The 14,231-nt window shown below is 39.3% G+C and overlaps 1 protein-coding gene across 3 annotated transcripts in view; it reads left to right on the forward strand.

Annotated features, from left to right (window-relative positions):
• The first annotated feature begins 3,890 nt into the window (after window positions 1-3,890).
• Window positions 3,891-14,231, forward strand: part of LOC136858425 (metaxin-1) — a 236,578-nt gene continuing 226,237 nt past the window's right edge. For 2 of the 3 annotated variants that reach the window (XM_067137955.2, XM_067137954.2), the window contains exons 1-2: window positions 3,893-4,282; window positions 4,451-4,597. In XM_067137955.2, coding sequence (XP_066994056.1) covers window positions 4,202-4,282; window positions 4,451-4,597 — 228 coding nt within the window. In that variant the 5' untranslated portion in view covers window positions 3,893-4,201. Of the gene's footprint in view, window positions 4,283-4,450; window positions 4,598-14,231 lie in introns of all 3 variants that reach the window. The other variant, XM_067137956.2, reaches the window with a different exon arrangement.

A 14,231-nucleotide genomic window follows, 5' to 3' on the forward strand; every position in this document is an offset into this window, starting at 1 on the left:
ATTTTTGGGGTTTAGGAATAGGAATGAGAAAAAGTCATTCCACTGAGGAGGGGTGTGAGTGGTAAGCAAGATATCATTGTAAAAGTGCAGGAGTATCGACTGCGCGTGCAAGGGTAATAATCGAAGCATTTTATAGGTAATGTAATCTGGACCAGGAGAGGATGTGGATGCGGAATGAAAAACAGCTTGCAATTCACGTAATTGGAGGGGTTGAAGGAGGGTGGAATATTGGTAGTTTGGGGGATACTGAGGAATTAAAAAAGATGTAATGTATAATCCGGGAGTTATATGCGAAGTGTGAGAAGATATAAATGTTTTCCACGCAGCACGACGTTTCAATGAATGGAAAAAGGAAAGGAGAATATCTTGTGGTATGAGTCGGGGGCCGTTATGTGAGAAGGAATGTCACAACGTCCGGATGGCGCTCCATATTTGGACGGGAGGTATACGCGAGGTGAGAGAAGATATGTTTTCCACGCGGCACGACGTTTTTGGTTGAAAATTAATTTAGTTTTAGCAATATGATTTTTCAACCTGAGATAATTCAGACGTGTAAGGGATTGGCGATACGTACGAAATTAAAGTTTACGCTGTATAATGGGTCGATGAATATATTGAAAGGGACGGGGAACGGACGTAACAAATGGTTAACAAGGATGGTAAGTATCAAGATACTTGGTAAGGAGTGCCACAAGAGATTGATATATTAAGGGGCGTGTCCAGGAATGCTGAAAGTGATATTTTAAGTATGAGGAAAAAGTTTGACCATCAAAATTCCGTAAATATCAGATATTACTGGCAGGTGCATGAGAATGAACAGAGGGTACAGGTCGGCCAAAACTGTATGTAACCCAAATGGGTTAATGATCGCTTGTGAAAGTGTCCGAAAGTGTCGCCCGAGTAAGCAGAGATGTCAGGTTTGAGTGGCAAAAAGGAAGGTCGACTTCACTTGGTGGAGATTCAGGGGAAACAATTCTCGTTGGAGAACCATCATTAAGAAGAGTCAAATTGAACCGTTGTAAAGATAAAAGAAGATATGAACCACGGCGAGTATCGTTAGCCCCACCCCAGGCGGTATGGTGTACACTGACTGAGCAAATGTCATGGGATAGCGGAGCACTAATGCGCAGGTGCGTTGTCTGCGCACCACACGCCCCCTGTGCCAGCGGCAGTTGTATAGGAGACCTTGTGAGCAGTGGCTGTGCATGTGACTTGTGTAACATGGAAAGTCGTCGTGAGCTGACACCGTTAGAAAGGGGTATGGTGGTCAGTGCCCGACGGATGGGAAGTGCGATTTCAGAAGTGGTGCGGGAATTCGGCTTCCCACGACCAACTGTGTCCAGAGTGTATCGTGAATGGTTGAATGCGTGTGTCACCGTCCACAACAGACGAACGACCGGCCGTCCACCCACCCTCGATGGTCGTGACCGGCGACATCTGAGACGGATTGTCAATAGTGACAGACGGGCAACCGTAAAACAAATCACGGCTCACTTCCACGGCGTCTCACTGCAGTTCACAGGGCCAGAGGAGGCCCCACACGCTATTAGGTGACTATCCCATGACATTTGCTAAGTCAGTGTAAATTAAAGTCACATATGTATAGAATATTGGGTAAATGCTCAAATTGCTGAAAAAATTGTGCCCATTGTGTGACTTGTGCTATGAACATCAGGGGGACGGTACAGATTGATAAGGTGTAAGCGGTGATAAATAATACCAACAATGAAAGTGTGAGGTATAGGGTTTTGAATAGGTAAGGGTTGGTAGGGGAGGGAACGATGGATAAAGAAGACAGCTCCACCATACCCTGGGCCATCGTGACGCACTTGATTATATCCCGGTAACGAAAAGGTTGATTGGTCTGAAAACCATGTTTCTTGCAACGCAAGAATATGAGCACAGGTTTCGTTAATACTTAATTGAATTTCACTCTTTTTATTGAGTACACTCCTAGCAGTCCATTGAACTATGTTGATCATAAAGAGTAAAAATGTCGCGTAAATGGTCTCGCAGCTGGTAGATGGAGGGGGGGGGGGTGATCACCTAAAGCTTGGATTAATAGTAGAATGATGTTATGGATATCTTTCTGAAAGTGGGCCTTTTGGCGATAAACGGGATGTTCCGTATGTTCGGAGGGAGGGATGGGGGAAATAACATTAGCTGTAGAAGTCGAGGGTTTTGACTGCAGTAGCCATATGCGCAGTTCTATCGTACCCAGGAAGGGGCTGAGGTCTTGGCGATTGCATAATAACCTGAGTAAACTTACGTTTTCTCAGGTTCTCGACGTGTGGCGGGGAGGGTTCACTAAAGAGGGGTGGGAATTGTTGCGGATTTTGAGTAGGGAAATATATCGGGGGTGTAACCTTAGATTTTGCTTCTGGGAAAGATATGTTCTCAGTGCTCATAATGTTTTTAACATGTTGTTGAAGTTTATGTTTGGGGCATGTAACATGCCCTGTTGGTTGGTCCTCTTTACAGTGTGCACATTTTGTAATTCGTTCGGTACACTTATCTGTGGCATGCTGCAGGGAGCATTTGCCACATCGGAAAGCTTGTGCCCGACACAGCCGGACGGTATGGCCGGAGCGTTGGCATTTTTTGCACATAATTGAGTTGAAAATAAAAGCTTCAACATCGAGAAATACACTATAAAGTGAGACATATCGTGGAGGATGTTGTGAGCGGAAAACTACTTTGACAGAACCAGTGGGTATGTATTAAATGGATTCATTGATAACAGCTTTACGATGCAAACGCTGGACAGATTTGACCTTATAATCGGCTTTGCGGTGTTGGAGAATAGACTCTTCAGTCAAGTTTTTATCTACTCCTCTTATAATACCAACACGAAAGGTATTTGGGCTGGGTATGTATGCTCGAGCGTGAATAGTTTCAAGTAAAGAATGACACAAAAATTCGTTCGCTTGAACAGCGTAACTGAATTCGACTTGGAGACGATTTCTGCCTTTACGTGTTATTGATTTGTCTGGTAAATTCCTATCGTAAAAAAGTCGGCCTAAAGCCATATGGTGAAGTTGCCCGACATTTTTATCTGCTACTGATTCACCAAAACAATATATGGTCCAGAATGTTCCCGGGTATACACTTCCTGAATAACAGGAGGTGGTGGATTTTGACTACGGTGCGCTGTTTGCATGTCAGGAACTTGGTCTTGAGTAAGCTGATCGGTAGATTGATTATCCAGAGTTTCATCGTCCATTTCCACTTCAACCTCATTATCAATACTACTACTACTACCACTACTACTAAACGTTTTCATTCCTCCCCTGAAGGGGGAGGCGGGCCTCCCAGACGGTGACGCCGTCTCTCAGGCCGGGAGATTTGTTACGATGAAGGAGATGTGCGGAGAAGTTGACGGGGTGGGCGGCCTATATTACGAACTGTCCCGGCATTCGCCTTAGTGTAGGAGATTGGAATATAACGGTAAAACCATTCTCAGGAGAGCCGACGGGTGGGGACGGGCGTGAAGTCCGGCACTGTGCCCCAGACCCGTCTCCCGAATGCAGAGGCGTAGAGCCGTGGCCAACTTTCCTCTGCTCGGTTGGCTGGTCAGAGTACAGAGCATATGGGACAACAACCCACTCTGCATCTACCGGCCCATTATCAATAGGCAGCTGCGAATTGTCCAAAAGGACCTCCCCACCACACGAAGTACTCACAGCTAACGATATGCAAGAGAAACGAATCACGAACTAACACAACACGTCCACTAAGTAAACAACCCACACAACGCACAACCTGATCGGTTCGTAGCACAGTGTGAAATTAGTAGCTATGTATATCTCGTAGGCAACGGTGCCACTCTCGCAAGGCCGGTAGTAGTATCATGGGAAGCGCCATCTCTATCTGTTTGTGCGAATCATTGAACGAAACAGTCTGTCACTAATCATCTGTGGAAGATGTGTGTATGTGTTGTGTGATATACATTTTCGAAATTATGTATATGCAGGTTAGGCAATAACTTCAGAGTTTTTGTACATCGTTATTTGATGTATGTATTGTGTTTTGATCGGTTTGATATATAGGTGTGAAATGTGATTTTCAGAGATAAATTCATTGTCTGACTTTTATTTGACACTAATATTACTAATAGTGTGTTAGTATGTGAGTAAGTTTCTTGCGGAGGAGGCAAAAATGTGGAGAAACGTGTTGTAAACGTAAATATTTGACTGGTAAAATGAATCGTCCAATGGAGCTGGATATTTGGGGTGGAGATTGGGGATTGCCATCCGTAGATTTGCATTGTTTGCAGGTTATGGTAAGCTTTTTTATTTTCATTTTTCGCCCTGTACGTTAATTCAGTTTGTCGACATTTTTCTGTTATGAGGATAGTCTTATTGATATTTTTTAGTTGTGAAGGATTACACGGTGTTTTACACATATTTATATATACATTCTTAAATATAGTTGTTTTCTATATTTCTAGGCATATGCAAAATTTTCAGGCGTTCCTTTACAAATTCGTCCTACGAATAACCCATTCCGAACTCCCAACGGAACCCTTCCAGTTTTCAGGCATGGGAAGGTGGTGTTATCTGAATTTAACGAAATATCATCGTACCTGAGAAAGAAGGTAAGTGGTCTGAATTCCTTCTTCTTTTGACATAATATTTTTCCACTAATTTCACTAATACTTCCTAGGAGATAATAGAGACATGTAAACAGTCAACTATGTATATCCAGCAGCAAGTCACAAAATAGTTCCTGTCAGCTGACTTGTTTGTTCACAGGCATTGAGTGTTGGTGATGTAATATGCATAGCACGAGTTCCTGCCTTTTCAGGTTTATTAGCTGTCAATCACTGATCATTTGTTTATTAAATGTCTTAATATCAAATACAGTAGAGACAATACACGACACTGAGCGAGATATCGAGGGACAGCTATTGGAGCTCACTCTAGCGGATAGGCCTGAACGGTACTGATTCTGTCATAAGAGCACGTGTATTTTTGTGTGAAGTTTTTGGTGTTATTTATGCGTTTTCAGTGAGTTGGCATAATTAAATAGTAGCGTGTGTCATTCCTTGATATCTCCTCTCAACATGAGGGGAAAGGTATGTGCTGTGTTTGGCTGCAGTAATTACGAAGTACCGGGCGAGTTGGCCGTGCGCGTAGAGGCGCGCGGCTGTGAGCTTGCATCCGGGAGATAGTAGGTTCGAATTCCACTATCGGCAGCCCTGAGAATGGTTTTCCGTGGTTTCCCATGTTCACACCAGGCAAATGCTGGGGCTGTACCTTAATTAAGGCCACGGCCGCTTCCTTCCAACTCCTAGGCCTTTCCTATCCCACCGTCGCCATAAGACCTCTCTGTGTCGGTGCGACGTAAAGCCCCTAGCAAAAAAAGTAATTACGAAGTAGAGAAAAATGCGCAGTCGTTCTTCAGGTTCCCTCGTGACAAGAATATGTAAGTAATATTGTGTTTGCATATATATTCTTCCAGTGACAGAGATTTTTATAGTACTTCATAATCGTCTGACCTGCTCGACCCATGTTTTAACGGGCTTAAAATATAATACGCATATTTTATTGTATAGTGCAACAGTTAACCTTCAATACCGATGTGTTGTTGTAGGTGTGATGTGTGTGTTTTGAAATGTCACAGAAGCGATTTGGATAAAGTGTACAAGAAAGAAGGGACGTTACGCTTGTATAAGAATTATAAGATCTGTTCAGATCATTTCCAGGCCAGCGACTTTAAAAATCCTCGACTATACAGCCAAGGGTATGTTACATTTTTACTCTAATTGTACGTAAATATTCCTCAAAGCATCACTATCGACAACATTTTCAAACTTTTCTTTCTTTTATCCCTCTTCTCAGATTAAAGCCGAGATTTTATAGATTTTCTTTCTGTTAGTAGGCTTCATGTTAAGAGGAAAATTGTCCAGCTATTATATGTTAATTCATTGCATCATATATGTAAGGAATGTGCCGATATTTTTATTGACAAATGTCTTAATGTGATGATACAATGTTTTTAAATGAGGAAAAAAGACAAATCCAACCGTAAGATTTCAGGCAGGTATGCTAAAGCTAAAAAAAGTAATGCATAAATGGAAGATAAGCCATTTCACAGCAGTCCATTTCACACCTTGTTTATATGTCTAATTTCAGTCTTTGAATAATAACCTTTTAAATAATTCTTCATTAATTTATCCAGAATTGCTTTAGCAACTTCGAAGTTAATATCTCAATACCGGTACCACTTTCTTTCTAGACGTAATTTATTTATCCATTTCCGTATATACATTTCCATTGATATTTGAATTTAGCGCGATTTGTTCAGGTCAAGTCACTAGGTGCGCCACCGTCGAATTGTCTCCCATTTTAGCAAGGCGAAATCCGTAAGTGTCGTGTATTGTCTCTACTGTATTTGTTAATATACAAGGTCTCCCATATAAACGAAGACTGAATGCACGGTGTTTGTCCTCTGCGCTACGGGAGTGTCCTCGGCCAAACTTATGTCGCACGTGGCCACCATTCTTTAAGCGTGTATGAAATCTGACGTTCTAAAAGATGCTGGAATGTCGTCTTTCTTTGGTTATACAAGCATTGTGTCTGGTAACCACATTCTTCCTGACGCGAGTGAGTTCTGCCAATGTAATGTTTCTGATTTCATTGGTAATATTTTCTTTCAATTCCTCCAATGTGTGAGGATTTGTTTGATATGATTTTCTTTCAGTTTACTCCACAAGTAAAAATCGCACACTGTAAGATCTGAAGAACGAGGGGGAAATAGACCAGCACTGATCAGTCTCTCTGCAAACACTTCCGAGATTGTAAGGAGGGAATCTTCTGTTGCATGAGCAGGGGCTGAACCGTGTTGAAACCACCTACGCGATTTTTCTTCTTCTGTTAACTTATGGAAGAATGGCATCAAAATGTCATTTTAGTACATCTTTGCATTTACTATAGTCTCAAAAAAAAAAAAAAAAAAAAAGTATTCCCAGTTATTACTCTTGCACTAACAGCACACCAAACACCAATCTTCCTCTCATAATGTGGGACTTAATAAACTCCATTAGCATTTTCTGCACACCAATAGCAAGGGTTATGACTGTTCACACGACCATTTAGGGCTCCGGTAAAGAAGTAGAGAACTGGAAATAATAATAATAATAATAATAATAATAATAATATTGCATTGAAAATCACTCACTTGTGTTCAGGACTCCATTTATTATTAGGTCCCGAAATGTCGCATTCTTAGTGATTTTGTGGGTAATATTAGTAATAATTGCACGTATGAAGTATAAGGATGTATTCATGATACCCATCTTTGTTTCCAGCCCTCTCATACCTCGTGAGCATGATATTGATGAATATGATGACATATTCCACCATAGTTAAACTCTTCAATGCCAGTCCCTGTCTAATTTTGTACTTTTTGATGTCTTCGTTTTCTTCTTCTCCTGACTGGCTGTGCTTCTCTGATGTTATCTGTGATGCAATACACTTAGTCACATGAAACATCTCTGCAGTTCTTTGTACCAGTTTGCTCCCAGGTAAGAGGGTGCCATTATTTTCATGTTCCCTCTCAAAAATTCTCTGACGTTGAGAATAAATTCTCTACTTTCATTGGCTTCTTCCAAGCATTTTAAATGCTGCACCTGCAATGCACAAACTAAAAGAGAGCTTTTTCTCTCCAGAAACAATGCTAACAATACTGTACTACTATTTACAACACTTATGCCTGCCAACAAAATTTGCATCAATGCACCCACTGTAGGATTTTAGTTTGCTTTCTCATTCCTGGTTTTTGTTGCCAGTGCGAGAGTATTATACCTCTTACATACGTAATATTATGATTAGGCTATACCAGCTTACATTGAAAGTAATATCATCTATACTCTAATCATAGATGGTAGGAATTCACAATAAAATTAATAATAATATTGGTTTTTTGTTCCACTGACTACTTAAAAAGTTTTTGGAGACACACAGTAAAATTCCACTTAATAAATTCCAATTTAATAAATGACACTTAGGTAAATAAACTTAACTTCATTTCAGCAATCCGCAAGAAAGAATTACCGTAAGTGCTAGTGGTCATTAATAAAATTAAAAAGAGTGGATGCACAAGTCACGTTGATAAAAGTTTTGGTTTGTTGAAACGCACTGTTGTTGTTTGAGTCATCAATCCATAGACTGGTTTTATGCAGCCCTCCATGCCACCCTATCGTGTGCTAACCTTTTCATTTTTACGTAACTTGCATTTTACACCTCATCTAATCTGCTTATCATATTCATACCTTGGTCTACCCCTACCGTTCTTACCACCTACACTTCCTTCAAAAACCAACTGAACAAGTCCTGGGTGTCTTAAGATGTGTCCTATCATTCTATATCTTCTTCTCGTCAAATTTAGCCAAATCGATCTCCTCTCACCAATTCGATTCAGTATCTCTTCATTCGTGATTCGATCTATCCATCTCACCTTCAGCATTCTTTTGTAACACCACATTTCAAAAGCTTCTATTCTCTTTCTTTCTGAGCTAGTTATCGCCCATGTTTCACTTCCATGCAATGCCACACTCCACACGAAAGTCTTCAAAAACATATTTCTAATTCCTATATCAATGTTTGAAGTGAGCAAATTTCTTTTCTTAAGAAAGCTCTTCCTTGCTTCTGCTAATCTGCATTTTATGTCCTTACTTCTGCCATCGTTAGTTATTTTACTACCCAAGTAACAATATTAATCTACTTCCTTTAAGACTTCATTTCCCAATTTAATATTTCCTGCATCACCTGCCTTCGTTCAACTGCACTCCATTACTTTTGTTTTGGACTTATTTATTTTCATCTTGTACTCCTTACCCAAGACTTCGTCCATACCAGTCAGCAGCATCTCGAGATCTTGTGCAGTCTCAGATAAAATAACAATATCATCGGCAAATCTCAAGGTTTTGATTTCCTCTCCATGGATTGTGATTCCCTTTCCAAATTCCTCTTTGATTTCCTTTACTTCCTGTTCTATGTAAACATTGAAAAGGAGGGGGGACAAATTGCAGCCTTGCCTCACTCCTTTCTGGATTGCTGCTTCTTTTTCAAAACCCTCGATTCTTATCACTGCAGACTGATTTTTATACAGATTGTAGATAATTCTTCGTTCTCGCTATCTGATACCAGTCACCTTCAGAATCTTAAATAGCTTGGTCCAATCAACATTATCGAATGCCTTTTCTAGATCTACGAATGCCATGTACGTGGGCTTGTCTTTCTTGATCAGACTTAAAGTCAGGATTGCTGCACGTGTGCCTACCTTTCTTCTGAAGTCAAATTGATATTCTCCCAACTCAGCTTCAACTTGTTTTTCCATTCTTCTGTAAATAATACGTATTAAAATTTTGCAGGCATGAGATACTAAACTAATGGTGTGGTATTTTTCACACCTGTCAGCACTGGCTTTCTTGGGAATAGGTATAACAACATTCTGCTGAAAATCGGATGGCACTTCTCCTGTCTCGTACATTTTACACACTAAGTTGAATAACCGTGCCATGCTGGTTTCTCGTAAGGCAGTCAGTAATTCAGAGGGAATGTCATCGATTCCAGGTGCCTTGTTCCTATTTAGGTCGCTCACAGCTCTGTCAAACTCTGACCTCAAAATTGGGTCTCCCATTTCATCAGCATTAACAGCGTCTTCTTGTTCCAGAACCATATTATCTACATCTTTACCTTGATACAACTGTTGGATATGTTCCTGCCATCTTTCTGTTTTGTCTTCTTTTCCTAGAAGTGGCTTTCCATCTGAGCTCTTTTAATATTCATACACCTAGATTTCCTTTCTCCAAAGGTTTCCTTGATATTCCTGTATGCAGCATGTACCTTTCCTAGGATCATACAACCTTCGACATCCTTGTACTTCTCCAGCCAGTCTTCCTTAGCTACCCTAAACTTTCTATCCACTTCATTCTTTAATCGTCTGTATTCTTTTCTGCCCTCTTCATTCCTAGCATTCTTGTATTTTCGTCGTTCATCAATCAGGACTAGTATCTCCTGAGTTATCCACTGATTCTTAGTTGATCTTTTCTTCCTTCCTAACATTTCTTCAGTAGCCCTACTGACTTCATTTAGTCCTTGTGCAACACAATCCCTCACACTCTTTTCTTTCAACTTTTCTAGATCCCATCTTTTTGCATTATTTCCTTTCTTCAATTTCTTCAGCTTCAGATGGCATTTCATGACCTACAAGTTGTGGTCAGAGTCCATGTCTGCTCCTGGGAAAGTTTTGCAATCCAACACCTGGTTTCTGAATCTCTGCCTAATCATTATTAAGTCTGTTTGATACCTTCCAGTGTCTCCGGTCTCATCCACGTATGCAGCCGTCATTTGTGGTGTTTAAACCAAGTATTGGCAAGGACTAAATTATGAGCAGTGCAGAATTCAACCAGCCGACTTCCTGTCATGTTCCTTTGTCCCAATCCGAATTCTCCTACTGTATTACCTTCTCTTCCTTGGCCTACCACTGCATTCCAGTCTCCCATCACAATTAGATTCTCGTCACCTTTTATATATTGTATATATTAAATCTTCTATCTCTTCATATATTCTTTCGATTTTCTCATCATCCACTGAGCTAGTAGGCATATAGACCTGCACTATTGTGGTGGGCATTGGTTTGGTGTCTGTCTTGACGGCAATAATTCTTTCACTATGCTGGTCATAGTAGCTTACCCGCTGCCCTATTTTCGTATTCATTATTAAACCAACTCCTGCATTTCCCCTGTTTGATTTTGTGTTGATAATTCGATAGTCGCCTGACCAACGTACTTCACTTATACCAACTACATCTAACTTTAGTCTATCCATCTCGCTTTTCAGATTCTCTAATCTACCACAACGATTCAGACTTCTAACATTCCACGCTCTGACTCGCAGAATGTCAGTATCCATCTTCCTGATGTGTCCCCTCTCATGTAGTCCACATCCGGAGATCCGAATGGGGGACTAGTTTACCTCCGGAATATTTTACCCGGGAGGAAGCCATCATCAGTAATCATTCATACAGAGAGAGCTGCATGTCCTCGGGAGTTAGTTACGGCTGTAGTTTCCCCGTTGCTTTCAGCCGTGTAGCAGTATCAACACAGCTAAGCCATGTTGAGTGTTATTACAAGGCCATATCAGTCAATCATCCAGACTTCCGCCCTTGCAACTTCCAAAAGTTTGCTACCCTCCTTTCGATGAACCATTCCTTATTCTGGTCTCTCAGCAGATACCCATCCAATATGGTTGCACCTGCAGCTCGGTTATCTGCTTCTTTGGGACACGGAAGCCTCCCCACCACGGCAAGGTCACATGGTTTGCAGAGGAGAAACACACTATCAAATAAATAAGACCATTCACGATATAGAGATGGATTTATTACAATTAAAATCAAATGTTCATGAAATAATTTACATCCTTCCTACCGAAAAAATGAAATTACTAGGTGACCCTAATAATTTATAAACATTTAAATTTAAATTGAGTTGGATAAATTGTTTTAAGATCCTGACCTTTTACAATATGATATTAAATGAAATCACCAGTGATTGAATTATTAAGTTAGGCAAGAGGTGAAAATTGAAACTGAATTTTCACCTAAATCTTTGTGATAAAATCATTACCAGATTAAATACCATTTATCATTAATTCGCATCTAATTCATGAATAATAATAATAACACTTCTTTAAATCCAGAAAAATATCATTAATTGCAGAGCAGCAAACAATCAAGTTCATATGTTCAAGCAAGACCCTCTCAATAATAATAATAATAATAATAATAATAATAATAATGATGATAATAATAATAATAATAAATTTTAAAACAAATACAGGGTTAGAAAAAAAACCAAAAATGAAGCAGATAATTAGCAGAGTATAAGAAAGGGTAAAGACGAACCAAAGAAATTAATCTATAGATTTTAATTTTCATGGTAATGCCCATTTTTGACATTTTAAGTGGGTTACTTTACAGAAGCCGACCATCGTCATTTCACTGTAAGTACCGTCAAATGCTATTAGATATATTCATTAGGGTACAAGGAAGGAGTAGAGGTGCGAAAATACCAGGTTTTTGTACTATTACCTGACATATACAACATTGAATAGTACACTATGACCAGGAGATGTGTAACAGCTTTGTAGCTCTGTATGCAGAAGAAACTGAAACCTCTACTTATTGTCCTAATTTTGTGAGTGATTTTTTTTTTTTTGTGACCATTCATGATTCACACCAGTATCCTCTAAATGTTCTTTTGTTTAAACTTTTCCTCTGCTATTTTACTTAATAATAATTATTTGAGTCATGTCTTTCAGGATATCTTAGAAGATTTGTGATACGGGAGGTAATACTGTAGCAAACCAAAATGAATATCCAGAAATACACATATAATAAAGGGAGTACTGTCAAGAAACAAACTCAGGAAAAACGGTTAAAAGACAACACACTAATGAAATACGAACCAACCATAACAGGATAACTAAACACGTAATAAGCCAACCCACATGAGAGAAAAGGAAGAGCATGATAGCAGCAGAAATAACATTTAGTACAGAAAATGAATATCGCAGGTAAAATAATCATTAAGATTTATTCTGACCTTCACGAACCGACCAAATATTCTTTAATATCACGACCCCAGTAGTATTTGAAAATTCTTCATCCAGCTTCATAAACTTTCAGTATAACCTGAAGGTTACCCAAAAATAATAAATAGTTAATAAATTTATTGTAAAGAGAAGGAAAGTATACCAGCGTAAACCGCTACATACAGTAGCATTAAGATTAAAATGAAATTACGAGAACATTAAATGTAATAAATTAACTCACAAAAATTATTAATGTGAGAGTACAGAATGTTGGTAAGGTAATTCCCAAATTATGATCTTATGCAGAAGGCCAGTTTCAAATAGATAGACCTCAATATTATACAGCCATTCATTATATTCAAACTTGCAGATGCATCAATTAAAGTAAAAGAATTAGGATGCAATCAAAATACCACAACATTTAACTTTATGATTAGGAATTTCTTTTGATAACAGGATTTTTATTAATGTAGTTGAAAGGTACTGAGGTAAAGAGATTATCTTTCCTTTAGCCATCTTGAAAACAGAGGTGACACCAATGAACTATGTACTGCCATTACAAGGTTACACCAATTAACTTCATAATTTTTACGTTCCACAGCTGAATTAAACTTGATCAACTTGCTGGTTGAGATCAACATTCCTCAGATAAATTTTAAGAATAGAATATTACTCGCTTTTCACCTTCTTTAATAGTGTGGTGCATTACATACTTGTGTTTGAAGTGTAGAACCATCACGGTATGATTACTGTAACAGTTTAAGTTCAGGTCACCATAGTAAGATAGCTGGTATCACACGTGTTTTATGCCATTTGAATCATCCCAAGTCCATGAAGTAGTCTGATAGTAACACAAGGTAAACCATCTTCCCGTTACTTCCGCACTTGGCTCAAAGAATGGGTGTCCTTGATTCCGCTACAAAAATTACTACGACTGTAACCAGTTAGATCACTTTCTCGTCTCGAGAGGCATGTGAACGAGTATTCCGGCCAGAACGCATTCAGTTTAACACATTTTTTAAAAGTAATAGGACTCCAAAATCAATAATTAGTGATGGTTAATATGCAATATATAAGTAAGCAAACGAAGATAATATAGTTTGGAAAATATTATTGAAACACAATGAGTAATAAACTAAATTGACACTGGATTCCAAGTTCCATCCAATATGATAAATAAATAAATTAACTATTGTTATTCATGTCACACATTGTATGACCCTGAAGTGAGAACCTATAATATTCCCCCAGAAAGCCCTGATTCTAAGCCATGGCTGCAGTCGTGATAGCAAAGAGGAATGAGTCCACAACCATGTGTGAGGCAGAAGTTGCCAACCTCAAGAAAATACAAATAAATGCAAAAATGGAGTAACCCAATAAATAACACAGAATGAAATAGAACTACAAACAGTCACATGAACAACACGTAGGATCTTGAAATAAAATGCAGCAGTGCCTCTCCAAAAGAAGCAGGTGGGAGCCGAACTCACATCCGGGTGGGTCAATCCTCAAGACTTCAAAACCTGTAAGACTTATGAAAGGAAGCTATAGCTATACGCCGAGATAACCTATTCATTTATTCCAACTGTACTACAACACAAAGGGGTGAACTAGACCTTACTATCCCAGTGA

Source organism: Anabrus simplex, chromosome 1, assembly GCF_040414725.1.
Source record: "Anabrus simplex isolate iqAnaSimp1 chromosome 1, ASM4041472v1, whole genome shotgun sequence".
Lineage (NCBI taxonomy): Eukaryota > Metazoa > Arthropoda > Insecta > Orthoptera > Tettigoniidae > Anabrus > Anabrus simplex.